Source organism: Nesoenas mayeri (assembly GCF_963082525.1).
Source record: "Nesoenas mayeri genome assembly, chromosome: 3".
Taxonomy (NCBI): domain Eukaryota; kingdom Metazoa; phylum Chordata; class Aves; order Columbiformes; family Columbidae; genus Nesoenas; species Nesoenas mayeri.
In genome coordinates this window covers 20,466,343-20,486,667 of record NC_137544.1, presented here as the reverse complement: position 1 = coordinate 20,486,667, position 20,325 = coordinate 20,466,343, and the positions used below count along the sequence as shown (strand labels likewise).

Here is a 20,325-nt window from a genome sequence, read left to right as displayed (position 1 = left end):
AATATACTATCAGTGGCACCACTGCTTTGAAGAAGCAAATCTCAGCCCTTCTTTCAGTGATTGTGGGGCTGGGTCAGGTGAACTCCTGAGGTCTCTTCCAGCCTGAGTGATTTTGTGATTCATTTAGTGCTGCAGATGCTAAAGATCAGAGTTATGTAATATAAATGCTTTTTTTTTGTGCCACGTTACTTCTGCAGTCCCATTCTGATTGGGAATGTTTACACAACAGAAAACAGTGTGGAGTTTTTTGTTTATTTGTTTCTTCCAGAAAATTAATATTTCTAAAAAGCATTTTGTGAAAATACATAAGTATAATATATATATACAAGTATATGATATATATATATAAGTATATAATACATATAAGTATAATAGAATAAAGCAGTTCCTCTTTTTTTATATCTGTATGAACTTTGTGCTATCCTAAACAATGTAATTACTCAGCTATCTTTGTACTTTTTTAAATTTTTCAAATATAGGAGAAGTGATTTTGTTGGTGTTGACTTAAGCAGCAGCTACAGGTATTTGCACTTCAGTTGTTGAAATAGGGTGCACATTTCAGTTGTATTTGATTTTGTTATTCAACACAAGCACTTCTGTAGCAACAATAGTAAGAAATGCTATTCTTACACTTTTGACTGGCTTAGAGACCTCCCAGCTGTGATCAGTGTTCATAACTTTCCAATTATGTTATCCTAGATCACTCTATTCAATAAGACTTTGCTGAACAAGTTTGCTGAAACATACGGAGAAACTCAATTCAAGAGCACAGCTTTACATTTCTGAAATACAAGGTTAAGTGGTCATTCAGCGCTGGAGGCTTGATGTCCAATGTATTGCAAATCACAGTAAACAATGTCCTAAGTTTTTCCTGAGCACATGTCCTCAAGTGTATTAACTAAGAGCAAGTTTTGCTAATGTAAATGACTCATCAGCAAGTTTAGGCCTTTTACATTCTTCTGTGCATTCTGTCTTTGATTCTAACAAAGGTTACATTTTCTTCGTATCACCAAAGCTTTTGCTAAAGTGAATTTCAGAAAGAAAAAAATCCTGTGCCAGACAGGATGAGAACAAGTAAATGCAATCACATTTATAAATTCCAAAGTAAATTATACTTTTATATATATTTTATATATATATAAAAATGATACAATTATCTACAGAGTAATTTTAAGCCCATAGGTAATTATTTCACTTCCCAAGCAATGATTTTTTTCTCCTGTCCATATATCACATCCTCCAGTTGACTCAGCATATTAACAGTGTTACTAATAATCTCCCATACTGTGAAAAGATACTATTGATGTCGAAGCTTCTCAGTTAGATTTTTAAGACTGATTCATGCTTTCTCTATATTTTTAAATGTAATTTAATACAGTATTGCTTTTCCTGTATTTTCCTTTTGAAACTGGTTTAAGAAATGGTAAATCAATATAGAAGAGGTGATGATTTGCCTATAACCTCTAGGTGTGTATTATTTTTATATATGTTTTATAATTAGTATTAGCAATTTATTTATTATAAAGACTGGTAGGTTTACAGTCAAATAAATATAGAGTCCTGGTCTCAGAGATGTGTAACTGAATATCCTGAACTTTAAAAGAAATCAGATCTTTCAGGCTTATCCATAAGATCAGGCTTAATCCTTAAGATATTTTGTCAGTTCTATTGAATATACTTTAAAATATCCTTATACTTTCACATATTTACATCTTTCACTCTGTTATGTGATATTCCCATTTTTTAATTGCTAAAGAGTCTTTATGAACTTGTGGAATCTTAAGTGTGGAGATTGAAAACAAATGGACTTTGACCTCATCATACATACAAGTGACTTATTGCATACAGTATGGGATATTTTAATTGTGTAAGCAGCAAGCAATCAAATTTCTGTTTTGTGTTACAGAATTATCAAGTTGGCAATCATATTTATTTACCTTGATGCAACTTCCCATTTTGGTGAGACCTGCTGTAATAATTTGGCTACTGCTGTGAGCTCTGCTCATATCTCATATAACATGTGGAGTCAGACAAGCAGCAACGGTGAAGCAGAACAGTGGGTTTAGCTCACTGAGGTGTGATGAAAATAGTTAAAACTAAATAAAGCCTGATAGAATAGGGATAATTTGCAGTATTCCAGTTTCAGAAAAAGTCCTCTCTTGAGACCCAGAATTGGTTAAAACTTAAATGTAAAAGCATTTTCCCACCTTCTGTGATAAAAGGTGACTTACGACTCATTCTGCTGTATTGAGGAATCTCCTGGTTTATGTGTTTACTCTATTTCTGACTGGGGATGCCAGATACCCTGGCAGGATTGGAACAAGCTCGGGACACTCAGCCACTAAAACATTCTTGGCTCAAAACCGTATGCTCAGCAAAAACAGACTGTGTCCAAATATCACATCCTGGCTGCCTGCATTCAGGACCATCTGTTTGGAGGACGTGGTGTCAGTTTGATGAGGGCTTTTAACAGTCTCACTTACACTAACACTTCCATGCCAAGCAAAGATGGTTTAGTATGGAAGCTCATGTGATACTTCCCCATAGGTATTTTTCTCTGTGCTTACTTCCGTCATGCACAAGAGCAATACAAGTAAGGTAACCCAGCCTAGTCTGAACAAGCTGGTAGGGATGACATGAGATGACAGTTCAGCTGCTAGCTGGTGTTCTTCATCCCTACAGCTGTACTCCCCTTTTCTTCATCAGCCTTGGAGATTCATAACGCTGAGCCAGCGAGGTCAAGATTAAGGATGAGTTACGACCAAATGGGTATATTTGCATTTATAAGGAAGTGAGAGTGGATAAAAAATTTGTGTTAATGCCTTATGCTAATGAAAATAAAGACTGAGCACAAGGCCAACTTTGAACATGAGAAAGGCCTCATTGAACATAAGACATTTGAAGCTGGATGGTATTTAATATTTGTACATGGTTTCCTAATATCACTTACAAATTTATTTAATATTTGTTAGGATTATTCATATTTCCTATCATTAATTTTTAATTATCTTTGCCAGTGTTACTTTTCTTTATTACTGGAAAGCTAATGATATCTGAAGATGGCATCTACTCACTATTTTCTCTCTTGGACCTATGCCTCCAGCTCTAAATTTATTTTCAGAAGGCACAGAAGAACATTCTTAGTGTTTGGGATTTCAATTTTATTGTTGCTTCCAGGAGACTAAGCAGGCTGCAAGGCAGTACCTCTTAATAGAAAGGACATCTTAATGAACCGTTAAAGATCAATCAATAAATGAAAGGAAGGTACTTTGATCCTGATTCAGGAAAGCATTTTTGTTCAACCTAATAGTTAAGAACATACTTAAGGTTCAACAATACAAATAGCAGTCATATGTTTAGTGAGAAGCATATATGTACATGAATTCTTGAGGTGAGGTTCTAGAACAATTTATTCTACTGAGGTTTGATTTAAGGGTTACATGCTGAAGCAAAAGACTTAAATTGTTGACCTAAATCTAAAGGGTTCTTTGTGTAGAAGGATATAAAGAGTTAATTTTTAAGTGTTTATGGAACAGAACAGACATATACATAAAATCAGATCTAGTATATTTTTTTAAGATGTTACATTTTCCTGTTTTCAATGAAATGCGTATTTTTTGTGTTAGAATTATTCATAAATAATTCCTGGACAAAAGAAAATTTGAGATGAAATATTTGTAGATTTCCCTTTCAAAATTTTGTTTTGTAGTAGAATTTGTGTTAATTTTTTAATAGGTTTTATGAACTTAATTAATCCAGAACTCATTTTTACAGAGAAAAACAAATCATTCCCATTTTAGGTCGGTTTGAAGTTTGTTTTCATTCCTTTGATTTGACTAAAAAACAACAGCAGTGAATTAGCTGTCTAGCTCTATATTTAGGCAGTTGGTTATACACTTTCCCAAAATAAGGCTTTTTCTGTGTATACATCTGTATCTGTGTTGTGTGTCTAAAAATGTGTACATTAGGTTCCAGATACTGAATAATGTTTTTCTGTTAGCTGTATAAAGAAATGGCATTCAAACAGTATATTTATGATCAAATTCTTCTTCATGCCTGTGAAGATCAAGGTTCAGTAAAAGAGAATTAGTTTTGGTTAACACCTATGCTAAAATCTAAAATGTTTATTGAAATTGTATTTCAGTTCTATAGGGTTTTATGATGAGTGATCTCTTTGGAAGGTACATTTTGCAGTTTATGAAACAGAAGACAGACATAAAATCTGAAAAACATTATTTGTAATTTCAGTGGACCTATAATATGGTTATGATTATTGTACTCTAAATAGAGAAAAGTATGAAAAATACATTATATTGTTTTAGCTGTCATCTGTTCCAGGTTATAGTTGAGTGAATAAACTGTGGCCTTATGATGCCATTCACCTCTGGCTGACAATGTAGTTCTCTTATGAACTGCAGAAATCTAATAAAACAGCGCTTAAAATTACTATTTGAATTTGTTCCACAACAGTCCAGGTTGAAGAAAATGTTTAATGTTAATTGTTCTGTGCAGAAAAATTAAAGAACTTTATAGTATGTTTTCATTCAGATAATATGTTTGGGAGTGAACTGTCTGAAGTCCCTCTGAGGTTGGGTGTTGTTTTGGATTTGGCACTTGCTCTTCCCCAGTGCTTTGGTACAGAAACTAAAGAAGTGATTATCTAGGCAGAAAACATATTTTTATTGTAACAATGATTACCAAAGATAGTAAGTAAAACCAGAGTAAAAGTCATTCAGATTATTTGGGGGCTGAAGCAGACAAGAATCATACACAGTATTTGATGGAAAGAACCAATGTAATGACCCTTCTGCTTGGAAATTATCTCACATGCAATAATATGAGAGAAATTAATATTATCCTTTGGCAATTTCAGAAAAAGTTTTATTTGGGGTCTTTTCACTGTTATCTTTCCCTTATTGATTTCTGAATTAGAGACTTTTTAGGCTATTTTATTTTCTTGTAACTCATGTAAATAATGTATTTCTGCTACTTTTGATGTCACTTCTTAGACTCCAAGTTTGTTTTCCAGTTATCACCTCTACAGCATGTGAAACTTTAGGTCATACATAATAGAATGTAATGGAAAGTCAGTTACATATTTTGGAAGAAAAGTCTGAAGATGCCAGATTATAATTTATTCCTTATGTAATGTTACCTATTCATAACTTGCCTAACTTTGTATTATGTTATTCAACTCAGAAACTCTTTTACATGTGATATTAATCATGTCTGTTGGAGCTAACTTTATGCCTTAGAATACTGCAATTATGTGATCAAATTAATCTTCCCTTACATAATACTATATTCCTTTGTCATTAATTAATTTTAAAATGCACATGATTATTTTTACCACAAAAACGTAAGAATAATTCTGAAAATATTACTGAGTTTAGATTGATTATCACAGAATCACAGAATGTCAAGGATTGGAAGGGACCTCAAAAGATCATCTGGTCCAATCCCCCCATGGGAGCAGGAACACCTAGATGAGGTTACACAAGAAGGCATCCAGGCGGGTTTTGAATGTCTCCAGAGAAGTAGACTCCACAACCCCCCTGGGCAGCCTGTTCCAGTGCTCTGTCACCCTCACTGAGAAGAATTTTCTTCTCAAATTTAAGTGGAACCTCCTGTGTTCCAGTTTGAACCCATTACCCCTTGTCCTATCATTGGTTGTCACCGAGAAGAGCCTGGCTCCATTCTCGTGACACTCACCCTTTATGTATTTGTAAACATTAAGAAGGTCACCCCTTAGTCTCCTCCAAGCTAAAGAGACCCCTCAGCAGGGGTGTGATCACCCTCACCGTAGTAACGCCCACTCCACGTCAGCTGCTCTCGAGAAGGCTTCTCTGTATCTCGAAGATTTCATTTAATCGGGACCCACCGAGCTGATCAGCTGATCTCAGGAACTGAGAGCTCCTAGAGTACCTAGAGTACGCAGAGTGCCTAGAATACATAGAGTACCTAGAACTTCTAACCATATTCCTAGAAATATCACATTTGTACAATTTTAAATAGCTTTTCACTGACTTTTAAATGAGTGTTAGCTATTCTTGGCTAGCATAACTTTTTTTAAACAAAATATAGCCTAGTCATAGTTATAGCTATTGCTTTTGCTTATTAATTATTGCTTCTTATTTCTGAATTCTGTCCACGTAAGATGTATGACTATTTTTACTTTTATTTTCAAACTCAAGGGACTTAGTAGCTATGTTAGGCAAGTAATAAATGACAGTAGTAATGTAGCGCTTTCAAATTTTCTGAAGATACCTTTTAAAAAAAATGCTTTGATTTTCTTATAGTCACATCTTACTTGTCATGACTTTTCTTAAAAGGGCTAAATTTTAAATTACTTACACTACTGATGTTCCAATTTTGTTTGCTTCGAGAACTGGTATTTTTATATAAAGGCAAAAATAAAATAATGAAGAACTGATTTACTAAATGCATGTAAAACTAGTAGTATATTTGTCTAGTAAGAGTTTATCATGATAAACATTCCTGTAGCGCTCTCTGCTTCAACATCTACAAGCTAATCTGATCTACATTAGGCCTCTTTAATTAAAGAACTAACCTCCTGTGTCTAGGTTTTCACTGAGTTCATACTGCAATGCTGTTTATTTGGAAACACCTGCAAGAATCACATTGCCATTTGCTTTGGCTTAAGGATCTTGCATCAAGACATACAAATATTTAGATTACTGTAGGAAACTCAGACCATCTGAATTTTTGTCCTCGTTTCCTACAGCAGGTCTGAAGTCTATTTAATCACTCTGTATGCTGGTACTTTTTACAGACCGTGCGAAAAACTGTCAGTGCAGCTTGTGTCACAAAAACCTGCTTCCAATCAGAAAACCATCCAAAAGCCTTTTCATAATTGATTGCTGTAATTATTGCTAAGATGTAAATGGGTAGAAATAAAATTAAGCTGGTTTTTTTTTTTTTCTTCCTTCTCCATACTGTTGTTCAAAGCATGTTTAATTAGAAATAGTGTCACAGCTAGGACTTTCCCAGATTCTTGTCTTCTCAGTTTTGGTATACAGAAGATTCTAGTGAGCAGTACATTCTGAAAACGTATTTTTTTGATCATCCAAAAGGAAAAGGTGAAAGAGCGAAGCCAATATCGAACACCCATCTTCAAAACAGTTTCAGCTCTGTAACATTTTTCCTGTTCAATATTTTCTGATTTCTTTAGGATTTAAACATTTTATTTGAAAAAAAAAAAAAGATAAAACTTTTAGCAATTCATGTCTCGTGTTTTCAATGTGCTTTATTACTAACTGTGAAATCTACTTTAAGCTAATTCTGTTTAAAAAAAAAAGTCTTATAAGATGGTAATAATTCCAGAAATAATTATATATTTGTTGATCATTTGATAATAGAGTGGAGAATGGGGTGAGAGAATGGCCCATTAAAGCACACTTACACTGCAAATTAATAGAGAGAGTAAATCACAAAGATGAACAGATACAGACAGGTTAAGTGGAAGAGAAGAAAAAATACAATAATGAAAGAGAAATTCATGTTGTATTTCAGCACAATTGTAGATATTACACTAAGAATAGGAAGTATATGTAGGGTTGGAAAGGTCCATGGCTTCATTTTTTTTTTTTGCCAGTGGAACCTGACTTGGTTACTTTTTTCCAGGTAGGATTCTGTTATCCATGTGTAATTTTGGGGGATGATTCTTCCCATTTTCTCTGGCAAGTTTTACTCAACACTTCTAAGAAAATTTGTCTGCTCCCAAACTGTGATTCTGTGCTTCTCATGATGCTTATTCTTTTCTATGAATACAGTTCCTGTATCACTATTGCTCCTGTAGCAATGGAAATTAGAAAATCAAAGCCCAGGTATCTCTCAGCAAAAGATCCAGAAATTCAGATGGGTTGCATGGAGCCTGAAGGATAATCCTTATGTGAAGAGTCAACATCTGATAACTAAACTGTAAAACTAAATCTTGTTTTCATTCAGAATATCTGTATTTATAATAAATACTTCCTTGGTAGGTTAATGTTATTTCAAATTAGTGGTATTTTGAACAAATGCACTAAAATATAGAAGCATATTAAATATATTCCTATATGCACCTTTGCGAATCACGGAATAGTTGAGGTTGGGAGGGACGTTTGGAGATCATCTAACCCAACGCCTCTGCTCAAGCAGGGCCACCCAGAGCCTTTTGCCCAGGACTGGGTTCAGATGACTTTTGAATATCTCCAAGGATGGAAGCTCCACAACCTCAGGAAACATCACTTTTTGCAGCAGCAGTTATTTTATGGGCTTCTTATCCGAGTATTCAGCCACACTAATCCTGTCTAGTTTTTTTGGAATCTGATGCAGCTACAATGTCATGATATGTTAAAAGGTTAAATACCCGGATTGATTTTTATAGTAGTGTAAGATCAGAACTTAGTGTTTAGGTAGAGATTTTTCCTATTTTTCTTTGCAATATTATGTCAGGCAATATCTCTTAATTTTACAGATTCATCTGTTTGTGCTGTAGTTGCTTCTTCATTTAGCTTCTGTCTGCATAGCTTCTTAATACTGCAGTGATCTTGGGGCAGTAAATAAATAAATAAGAGCTATAGAACTATTTTGAATTGCATGCCAGTGGAGAAGGGAAGCAGAAAGTAAAATTCTAGTTATAGTATGAAGTCCAGATTTTGGTGCCAGCTTTATTCTCACCACAGAGCAGCAAGGAATCACATTTAATTAATTGTTTTCAGTTCTTTGAAGGATTTAATTTTTTTGTATGCTCCCCCTGATTTTCTCATCCTAATAACTGCACATTATTTTATATGGAACAAAATAATAATTTTCACTTTTGAACACAGGAGTGCCAATTTCTTCCTATAAATTGTGTGTTTTCCCAAAATTTTCCCATATTAGTGCTTCTAACGGCAGTGGCAAAAGTAGTTATCTTTTGACCAATGTACCCATTTGGTCTCTCTTCCCACTTACTGCACAGATCAGCTTCCCAGTTTGAATCCAATGACTTTATCAACCATTCCAGTGTTACAAGAAAAACAACCTTATGTTGTCTGCAGGACCCTGCCTGCTGCAGTCAATAGAACAGAAAAGGACTGGGGTTTTTAGCACTTCTTTTAGGGAACAAAATTGGAAGAAATTTACAGTTGCTTGCATTTACATTGTCCTAGACAATTTGTGGTATCTGTTGCATGCACATGTTGGTATGTGCCAAACTGTAAGGAGAACTCTGTCATGAATATTTTTCATAGTTATTTTCATGTAATTTCTTCAACATAAGCCCCTTTGGGTTTCCCTGACGCTTTCCACCTACTTCAGCATCACTTGTGAATTTAATCAATTCACAGCGTTTAATCAATATTAAACCTTTTTAAATGTAATTAAGATGTAGGGTAAAGGTGATGTAGCACTAATTGTGGTAGCACACACTTCATTTTCTTTTGCAGCCTGGTACACGGCTACTAAAATAATGAAAGTATAACTTCAAGAGGCATACTGGTTTCTAAAAAAGTCCTATTTACTGTTTCTCGGAATAAGGTTCTATGCTCATTGGGATCCCAAAGCTCCTTCTCAAATGTTTAGATTTTAGTACTGATTCATTTTACACAGTGACTGGTAATTGCAGAGCAGCCTTTCATAGACACCTTTGTATATGAGGATGTTAGCAGTGGGAGAAAAAGTCCCACACAGCTTGGAACATTTTTAAAGTTAACATTTTTGTCATGTAGAGAACATACGACTTAATTAAAACGTGAGTAGATGTCTTCAAATTTTAAATATGCCTTGGAGAAACAAGAGTGCCTTTTTGCCTCTTTCTAATGAGTTTTTCCATTCACTTGATTTCTAATATACTTGTCAACTATATTGCAATTTCTGCATCATAATGACATGTCCTCTACAATTTCATTTCTGGAAAATATTTTTGTTAGAAATCATTATTGGTTTTAAATTGTAGACAAACAGCTAAAAACAACATGTTTCGTTACAGACTTGCAAGCATAGTTTGCCAGAGGACCGTCACTGGCTGTGCTGCCAGCAGCTGTGGAGGTGTCTACATCATTGGGTTACTTTGCAGCATAATGCGTTTTTCGAGCAAATGTCCTCATTATCCCAATTTTCTGTGCTTTATTTCAGTACATAGAGCGTTTGGTGTCAACTACATAATGCTCCTTCTCTCATTTACTTATCTGGACAGCTTTGATTGTGTGTAGAGACACTGCAAGCAGGATATAGCTGCTTTGTGGTCTTAAACTACACAATTTATTGGCTAATGCACACAGCTGGGGATGCTGCAGTGCTCATCACCCCTGTGGAGTTTGACCAAGGAGACTTTGCTGGCCTGACAGTCAACAGGCCTAATTGCTCCCTGAAAGAGATTTGTCTTTGTTGCTGCTGAGTTCCCATATTCCAGCTACCTGATTTTTTCTTCCTTGAGATTTTATACCTTTTCATGTCAGTGCTTTTCCCCTTTAAGCCCTGAGCTGCAAACTAGCTGTATCTCAATAATTTTACCTGTTTCTGGAATTTTACCTTTCCTGTTTTGCATGGATATTAGTCTACATATTTTATTGTAGCTTTTGTTAGAACTAAGGAGTTTTTTTAGAAGACTTAGATAAGATTACACAACTGTGCTGTTGTGCCATTATGCAGTGGGTCAAGGATAGCTGAACTTCCAGGAGGATGGTGATACCTACATGCCTGCAAATCTTTGTGTCATGTTCTTCCATCAGGATCTCATCTTTCACCCATTTTCTGGCTCAATATGCTTTCCTTTCTTACCAGTCCTGTATCTTGCTGTTTTCACCTCTTGCAGGAGTTCTTTCCAAACTCAACTCAAACCTCCACCCCTCTTTCTTTTATTATGCTGCTTTTTCAATATTTCTGTTTCCAACTAATCTTCCCAATGGCAGCAGCTGCTTTGGCTTCTCAGAAGAACCAGCAAGATGGGGCCTCGGGAAAATGATGTTGCCTGCTATCCATGTTTGTCATCCTCATTCCATCTGAGGACTGGTACTTGTTGGAGTATAAATATACACATCTGCCTTGCTGCAGTGAGCTGGAGCGTGAGTCCTACTGTGACCTCCACAAGGACAGTGATATCCCAGGATTGGCTTAGTAGGCGTGTCCTCCTGCAGCAGACTGAGAACTCACTTTCCCTGTGTTACACCTCGTTCAATTGATGTCCAGGCTCTGCATTGATTCAAGTTGCAGGGATCATTGCGTTATTTTTGTGCAAGGTTTGCTTCTGCATATTGTGGTCTGTTGTAGCTGTTACTGGCAGCAGGAGCGCATCGCTGTGTGGCACTGCTGTGCCTTAGGGTTGAATGCTTAGGGGCCCTCAAAACAGAAAGTTTTGGACACCAGCTTTCCTTGAGCAGCTTCACATCACCTGGCAGCATTCGGACTGGGAGACCAGTGTAACTGATCTGAATTAAAATACCTGAAACCCAGATAGTGTGGGCATAAGGAACATCTGCACAAACTGCTTTGATTCCTGATGTCTCTCTTCTGCCTCATCACTTGCCAATACAGACATACTGAAGATTTTTCCACTCGGTTCTGAGTTGATCACACACAGTGGGCAACACAAGCACCCTTTCACTTTATCCTTTTATGCTGCCCCGCAGCTGGAATTTCAAACGCCCTCTTCCTTCCACCTCCAATTCAAGTATGCTCTCACTTTACTAAAGCAGCCCAATGGTCCTAACATAAGCATTGTATTAAAAATTATTCACGTGTTTTTCACTATTGGTATCTGTATTACTTACATCTTGAACAGAAGTTTAGTATTGAGATGCTCAAGCTTGCATTCAGCACCTCTAGCAATGTACGTACTCAATATAGACTACTTTGCATTGCTTCATGATGTTTTTGAACTATTTTAATTCAGTTATATTTCTGTACATAGATGTCTCTTTTCTATAGCAGTTATTAGAAATTCTGTCTGTATTTTTAAATACAAAGCAGGATGTGATGTGGGGTAAAGACCTTCAATATAACTTGTAGTGTGGTATTTAAAATAAATAGTCAAATCTTTCCTAAGTACTGATAAAAGTATGACTAATGAATTGTTATCTTTTATCTGCCAAGACTGATGAAAAATCCATTAGAAAGATAAATTTATTATAAAAAAGAAACTATTTTATACCAAAGGTACATTTGTAGTGGCAACAGCTATATTGCAGAAATGATGAGAATACTCTATGAAGTCTTTTCTTTCTTTTTAACCTCTATTTCCATCTCTCAAAATATTGTCTTTGTTAATATTTATTGCATTCTTCAAAACCTCAAGCTGTCACCCTGTAAGATCATATATAAGACTAATACTCATTGTTTAATCGTATCAGTCTTTGCAGGATCAGAGCCTTTCTTTCAATTCAGTAATACATTCCAAGAGATAAACATTCTCAAATTTCACTAAACAATAAAAAAATTTAAAAGTTAGAGAAAACACATTAAAAATGTCATTGTTTGTATCTGTGCAGAATTGATTGCAGTTTTATTACATTATTCCCATTAACTCTGTAAGGCAGGAAACATGCAAATTACAGAGTGGAATAATGTATTTTGTTATTCTCAGGAGCAAAGCTAACTCAAACTTCATGATAAAGAGTTGTATTAAATTCTAGGCACAACCTCTTTAATTATAGCAGCCCCTGTAAATTTTTTTTCAGGGGAAAGGAATTACTAAGTAGTTTCGAAAATTCCTATTTCCCTTTTGTGGAACAATAATGAAAAGTGTGAATCACACTTTCCACATAACTTAATGAAATCCTTCATTAGTGAGAAATGACATTTGTATTCCATATTAAATAAGTTCTTTGTGCATGGAAAATAACTCTCTTAATTTCTTTAAAATTGCTAGGAATCTATTACCTTTGTAGGATGAATACTGATTGCTATGCTATTCGTATTTTCACAGCCCCATCGGTTCCTTCAAATCGGTAACCTTCAAATGAAGGTTACAAACAGAATGCTAAAACAATTGCTGGAAGAATATATAGCATTATTTTTCAGTACTACTTTCAATTAAAATGTACTCCTTCTCTAATCCCACAGCTGACCAAACAGGAATGTTATTTATAGGCGATGCAATAATACAGGTCAGTAAACATTCACTTTTTCCACAAACATTTGTTTCATACTTGCCTTTATGTTTATTTCATTAACTAACTTGCACATTGCAAGTAATTTTCTCCCTATCATATCTGGTTTTAGGTTAATGGTATAAACGTAGAAAGTGCTACCCATGAAGAAGTGGTAAGTCATTCCACTTCCATTTTTTTAATAGTGTACAGAATATCCTGTGTCCATACTGTTCTGTCTCTAGTCTTGCTCCATATGAGTTTATTATTTTTTACTATAAAGATACAGTGCTGTAGTCAGGTTTGTCATATCTGTGATTATTAAAACCTTAATTTTGCCTGTTAGCATTTGTTACAGTTTGTGCACTCTTACTGGGACCCAAGATACATACACTTGTGGCACAAATGTGCTATTCCAAAGTTAAGTCTCCATCATTGTTTATTATAGTTTTTTTTTATATACCTGAGATAAAATAAGTATTTCAAAGCACAAAATAAGGCAAAATATACAAAGTCCACGTAGGTTGTCTCTGTTCTGTTCAGCGCAGTGCAACTGTTCTTCCCAGAATAGAAACTATATCCCTTTTATCCATGAACACATGATGTTTTCTTTTTTTTCCCTATAAACTGTACCGTGAGCTGCTTTCAATAAAAATTCGATAGAATGGAAAGGAAAAAAAATAATAAAAGGCCATTACTAGTTAGTAATGAATGATGAAAATATGAAAGACTTACGTTGTTATCTTTTTTTAATGATGCTACTGTAGGTATCAAAATGTCCTTTGGGTTATCACAATTATTTTTTCAGGGGTAGCAGATAAATTAAATAGTCTTTTATATAAATAAAAGTATGTGTATAACATACATACATAGAACATATGTATTTGTGTACACACATACAGTCTTTGTGGGTTAAGCCTTTGGTACATAGTACCTGATAGGTTGGGATTGCTGGTCGTCCTAAAGGGTTCACTTGTTGTGGTAGTACATTTAAATAGTAATAAAATTCTCACCTTATTAGCATTGCAGGAACAGGGATTGAATTTGTTTAGTAAAGAATCTTATTTAATGTACTGTTAGAACAGCACTTAGAATATATGGGGCGTCATGATCCTGCTCAGGTATTTGAAAACTTTGATTCCCATTGCCTTCAGTGCAAATGAAAGGGACTCAGATTTTGTCGGTCTTACCCCTGCATGCACTGAAAAATAGAAAATCTAATTAATGTTTTGCTACCTATTTTTCAATGTACACTTGCATGAGAACATGGGAATTCCTGATGGGAAATGGATAAAGGGACACGGTTATTCTCTTTGGTGAAATGGTGTAACAATTTCAGTAGTGCTCTGTTTGTATTTATGTACCATATACGTTACTGTTGTGGGCTGTGGTGTTCTGCACAGTGCTTCCATTTCATGTTAAGAATTCTGGAGTGTTACAGAAGTTTAGATAGTAACAGCAACATACAATGGTATACTTAGACTGTTTCTAAATGCTTGGAGGATTCATGAAAGCAGAGGTGTTACATGTTTTAAAATTTCATCTTATTCTTGAAATCATTTTAAGATGCTATTTGTCAGATTTTGTGGAAGTTTACTAGGAAGCCAGAAATGTGCTTAAACATTGGCTCTTTTTGAAGGTCTCTGTAGGACTAAGATGTGCTTCCTGTCTTCAAGCCTGAGTGCACATAGTGGGCACATCCCTGTTCCTTGCTTCTACTCCCAAAGGTTGTAAGGCTACAGATAATAAATAGCCATAATAAAGAGATCTTGTACCTAATAAGACCATACTCACATGCAAAAAAGAGAAGAACACAGAAAACATAAAAAGTCTCAACTTCTGGCTGAGTGGAGATCAAGGCACACGTCTCTCTGTCTTGTGTTTTATGAGAAAACCAGTACGTGTGCATTGCTGTGACACACTGAAACAGTCCCCTGCCCATGATGGTACAGTAAACTGTGGAATGCAGTTGCAGTTTCTGCATAGGTTTTGAATCTGGTGATGTTTAATTTAGAGGAATTTTGATATTGGAGTATGGAATTGTGGTGACTAGTTCTAGCATGATATGCTGACTCTCGCTGGTGCATTCATTTTCATAGTAATGTTCAAGAAATAAACCAAGGTCTTCCAGTGAGTTTTTTATTTGTTTAAAAGGATATTTTTTAATTTATTTATTTATTTATTTATTTTTTACCTTGCTTTATCGAGCTAATCTGGCAATAATTTCTCTTGGGAAAAAAACAGAAATAAGGAACTACTGCTTCTGTAGCATTTTCAGTGCTCAGATGCTTGGAGCCAAACATCACATAGAAAAGGCACTTATCAATAGTTACTCTATATTACCTATCAGATTTTATAAAGGTAAGCCAGAAATTGCTGGCTGAATTTCCAAAATATTTTTACCATCAGATATTCTCCAGTGGGCCTAAGATGAATAACTTAGACCAATATTCTGGCAGCATTTCTTGCATTTTGATTTCCACTTCATCCTCCACTCCAGTTGGAGAATCACTGCCACAGCAACACTCAGACTAATGCATTGAAAAGCACAGAGGATGGGAGGTGGCTTGGAACCTGTCAATTTTGGAAGCCACTGAAACAAATCACCAGCCCTTGAGTGAATGTATTCAGATGACTCCTGGCAATAACATGTTTCATTGCATCTATTCCCTGTGCTGCCTCCTCTCACCTGAACCACTGATACTTGAGCTCAATCCTTCTATACATCACTTTTCAACAATTCTATACCATATAGCCTTGATAGGCCACTGCCTCTGCTATACTGATGAGCATTGATTTGGCAATGGATGGCCTGAGGTTTAGCATCTTCAAGGTGTTTTCTAAGGGTTCTTACCTAGCCTTATAATTACAAAAAAATTATTGGATTTAATTTGAAAATGTAGTGGGCACTTGCCATTCTCACTGACTTAAAGAAAAGCAGCACTCAATAATATGCATATTTTTTTCTCTTTTACTCTTCCAGTTATATCATGCAGCTTTGAAATACAGTTACCACAATGTCTGGTCTAGCTTGAAACAAAATAATTTATTGAATAGTGGTTAGTTTTTAACTGGTTTGTTTCATTTATAAGATTGACTGTATGTGAATAAAAGCCAGTTCGCATTCACTCCACGTGCAGTGGTTTTCTGGTCTGCAGTGCAAGGCAGTATAGATAAAAATTGTTACCCCCTGTTGCCTGTTTATTGGCAGTTAACAGTCGATCCTCTGACAACTGTATCTCAGAACAGCATCTGTAGCAACCATAAATGACATGAGCTTTGACAGTCTTATCAGCAAGGCAGAAATTACATGGGCAAAGGAACTAAACTTGCTTTTATTACTTGGAGGTGATCTCTCTATATCAAGATAAAGTGCAGCTGCATCATCTTGCAGTCCTTTTCTTGGCGTTGATTAATAGTGTCAGCCTGAATCTCTAGAATAATTACAGACAGTGTCAGTAAAGCACAGAGTCAGGTCTGTTGTGTATCGGTGAACTGCCCTCCTGCTGCTTGTATTGTTGTTGCACGTACAAAACTCTAAACTTCCTGAAAGTTATTCCCCACAAAATGTTAAGTTACATCCCTTAAGGATTGTTTTCAGTACCAAGAAGCACTCCAGAGCTGTCGATGAAACACAGCTATACTGCACTGGTGAGAAATGACAGAGAGATACATAATGCTGCTCTTTGCCCTGTACATGGGAATTCAATAGAAGCATTAAACAAATCTTTCTGGAAAAACTGTAGGCCATATGGCTAAAGGAAACTCCAGAAGGAAGAGAGAACTCAATGGACTAGAAGACAGATCTGCAAAGCGACTTTTCTAGTACCACAGCTTGCTATCATAATCCAAATGAGGTTAGATGGTAGAGGGACTTATTCTATGAGATTTGAGATGAAGTAGGCTATTGCCAAAGTTCCAGAGAGAATGGAAGATTCTTATTTATTATATTAATCAAAATAATGTCGTTGCTTTCTTAGGAAATCATGGTTGAGATTTCTCATCCAAAATAAAACTCTCCTTATTTGAATATGGTGGGCTAGCAATTGAATAGACATGCTTCATAAAGAAGAGTTAATGTAACGTTTCTGAGCTTTCAGGTTATAGGAATCAGTTGTTTGTTAGTAGCTGCTATGTGTAGATGGAACATGCCAATGATTATGCGCTTGTCTGCTACCTGCCAAGAGGTTAATATTTCTCATCTCATTTTTGTTGGATTACTGGGGCCCAGAGTGTGTGTAGTTGCATACAAACATGGCATATAAACATCTGAAGTGAAACTTGGGTTGGTTTAGAAATAAGTCTGAAAGATCAATTTAATTTTAAAAAACAAAACCTTTAGCTTACATTCTTGAGGGTCTATGGATCTCTCTGTCTTTTTGTTTGATAAAACTGGATGTGTTTAAACTTCTGGTATGGCATAGATCCAGAACTGCAATGTTTGGTTGAAAAAAAGGGCTTCTTTCATAGACAAGGTTTTTAAGGTATGCAGAATAGAAAATCCCACTCCTAAGTACCATTTAGAGTTCAGAGACCACATAAAACATCAGCTTTGATCATATTACAAATTGTACTAAGTGATCCAAGGGACTATGTATTGGATTTGGTTGGGATGGAGTTAATTTTCTTCATAGCATGGTGCTGTATTTTGGGCTGTGACTAAAACAATGTTAATAACACACCAGTGTTTTCATTGTTGCTGAGAAGTGCTTGCACACCATCAAGGCTTCCTTTTTTTCCCACTCTTCCCCCTCTCACTGAGTAAGCTGGGAATGGGCAAGAAATTAGAAGGGGACACAGCCAGGACAGCTGACCTGAACCGACCAAGCTGATTTTCCATGCCATATAGCATCATAGAATCATTTTGCTTGGAAGAGACCTTTAAGATCGAGTCCAACCATAACATAACTCTTGCACTAAGCCGTGTCCCTAAGAACCTCATCTATATGTCTTTTAAATACCTCCAGGGATGGTGACTCAACCACTTCCCTGGGCAGCCTGTTCCGGTGTTTCACAACCCTTTCCATGAAAAAATGTTTCCTAATGTCCAATCTGAACCTTCCCTTGTGCAACTTGAAGCCATTTCTTCTTGTCCTATCACTTGCTACTTGGAAGAAGCAGCCAACACCCTCCATGCTACAAACTCCTTTCAGGTAATTGTAGACAGTGATAAGGTCTCCCCTCAGCCTCCTGTTCTCCAGGCTAAACAGCCCCAGCTCCCTCAGCCACTCCTCATGAAACTTGTTCTTCAGACCCCTCACCAGCTTCATTGCCCTTCTCTGAACTCTTTCCAGCACCTCCAAGCCTTTCCTTTAGCGAGGGACCATATAACACTATGCTCAGCAGTAATAACTGTGGGGAGAGTTTTCTGGGGGAAGGAGCCAGGCTTGGAGACTGCCTGTGGATCAGCCTGCCTGTAGGAGGTGGTGAGTGATTGCTGTTGAATCACTTGGTTGTGAGTTTTTTTGTTGGATTTTTGTTTTGTTTTGTTTGTTCTACCTTTCTCTTGGCTTCAATTCACTTATTTAACTGTCTTTATCTCAAAGGTTTTGTTGCTTTCTTTCTCCTGTTTTCTCCCCTGTCCTGATGGTTGGGGGAGCTGGGTGGCTGTGTGGGTGCTTTGCTGTGGGCTGGGATCAACCCAATAGAGACGACTAAAGGGGATGCTGATGGCAAAGGCAGAAGTACTGAATTCCATCACTAGTGCCAGCCATAGTGATAAGCCGTTAAGGGGCTGAAGCAAATGCACACTGCTTGGGCTCTTTGGTGTTAGGGTGTGGGTTTTTTTCCTGTCTTTTAGTGTTTTGATTTTCTTTTTTTTTTTAATTGTAACTCTAACAATGATTTCAAGAATTTTCTTTGAGGTTTTTATTTTGTTTTGTTTCACAATGGCATGTCTGGATTCCTTATTGTTTGGTCAGTTTGAAAAATCAGTTTGGTCGGTTCAGGTCAGCTGTCCTGGCTGTGTCCCTTTCTAACTTCTTGCCCATTCCCAGCTTACTCAGTGAGAGGGGGAAGAGTGGGGAAAAAAAGGAAGCCTTGGTGGTGTGCAAGCACTTCTCAGCAACAATGAAAACACTGGTGTGTTATTAACATTGTTTTAGTCACAGCCCAAAATACAGCACCATGCTATGAAGAAAGACTTATTCCCGTTTTATTCTGAATTTCTACCTTTTTAGAATACCTGCTCATTCACTCTTAAAGCATGTGCGAAGGTGCATTGAATAGGCACAAACTCAGGTAACCTGTATTTTACTAAATAGAAGATTACATGTAATTGTCAGTTTGGCTCACAGGTGCTAAAGACTTAAGATCCACTGGGGTAAATACATGAGAGAGAAGGCTACAAGAATTGTAAATTGTGGATTTGTTGTGTCTGCTACCTACCATCTTCACAACTGGAACTCTGGAGATGCTTATGTAGGAAGCTGATCCTGATTGCACCACATTTTAGTTTTATTTCTTGACTGTTAAAATGTGATTACTTCTCTGCAAGTCAAACAGCTAATTGTTCCGTCAGCAACAATTTCACAACAAAACGGCTTTCCTGTTTTTCACTTCTAATTACTAGAATTTACTTTTCTTCAGAGTTCTTTAAGCTGCTACTATCACACTTTATTTCTGGCTAAGGATATGGATAGAAACATAAATAACTCAAAATCAGGACTGAGGAAAATCCTGCTTTTACAGTAGGTGAAACAATAGACAGTGGAAAATTGAAAATAATTTATTTTCCTTGAAAAACAAGTTTATTTTTAGAAATAGTGTATTGGTGTGGAGAGACTGTGAATACAGAAAATGTTAATTTGGAAATTAAGATAGTTTCTGTATTGCTCATCTGAAAAGAAAATTAATTTTGTTTCCATGGTGGCTAATCAGGTTATCACTCTATACAACACAAAAGGAACAGTCAGTTCTCCTGAGAAGAGAGAGAGGGGGAAGCAGAGGAGAAGGGTAATTTGGTTGAAATTCGCAATGAAAGGAAATCTCTTGGTATCCACTTGGCTGGGACTTTGGTTTTCAAGATATTCATAGTGACGAAATGAAACACGAAGGTGACCATTTGCTGGTTCAACAGAATTTTTTATGTTGGTAAGGATTATAGAACCACAGAACGGTTTGGGTTGGAAGGGATCTTAGAGATCATCTGGTTCCAATCCCCCTGCCATGGGCAGGGACACCTTCCACTAAACCAGGTTACTTAAAGCCCCATCCAGCCTGGCCTTGAACACTTCCAGGGACGGAGCATCCACAG

General features: G+C 36.3%; 1 protein-coding gene across 1 annotated transcript in view; it reads left to right on the top strand.

Moving 5' to 3' along the window:
• Positions 1-20,325, top strand: part of SNTG2 (syntrophin gamma 2) — a gene marked incomplete at both ends in the record, with an annotated part of 249,420 nt that overhangs the window by 112,885 nt on the left and 116,210 nt on the right. Inside the window, 2 exons of the mRNA XM_080342144.1 lie at positions 13,045-13,088; positions 13,204-13,245. Of these exons, the coding sequence (XP_080198270.1) occupies positions 13,045-13,088; positions 13,204-13,245 (86 nt within the window). The remainder of the gene's footprint in view (positions 1-13,044; positions 13,089-13,203; positions 13,246-20,325) is intronic.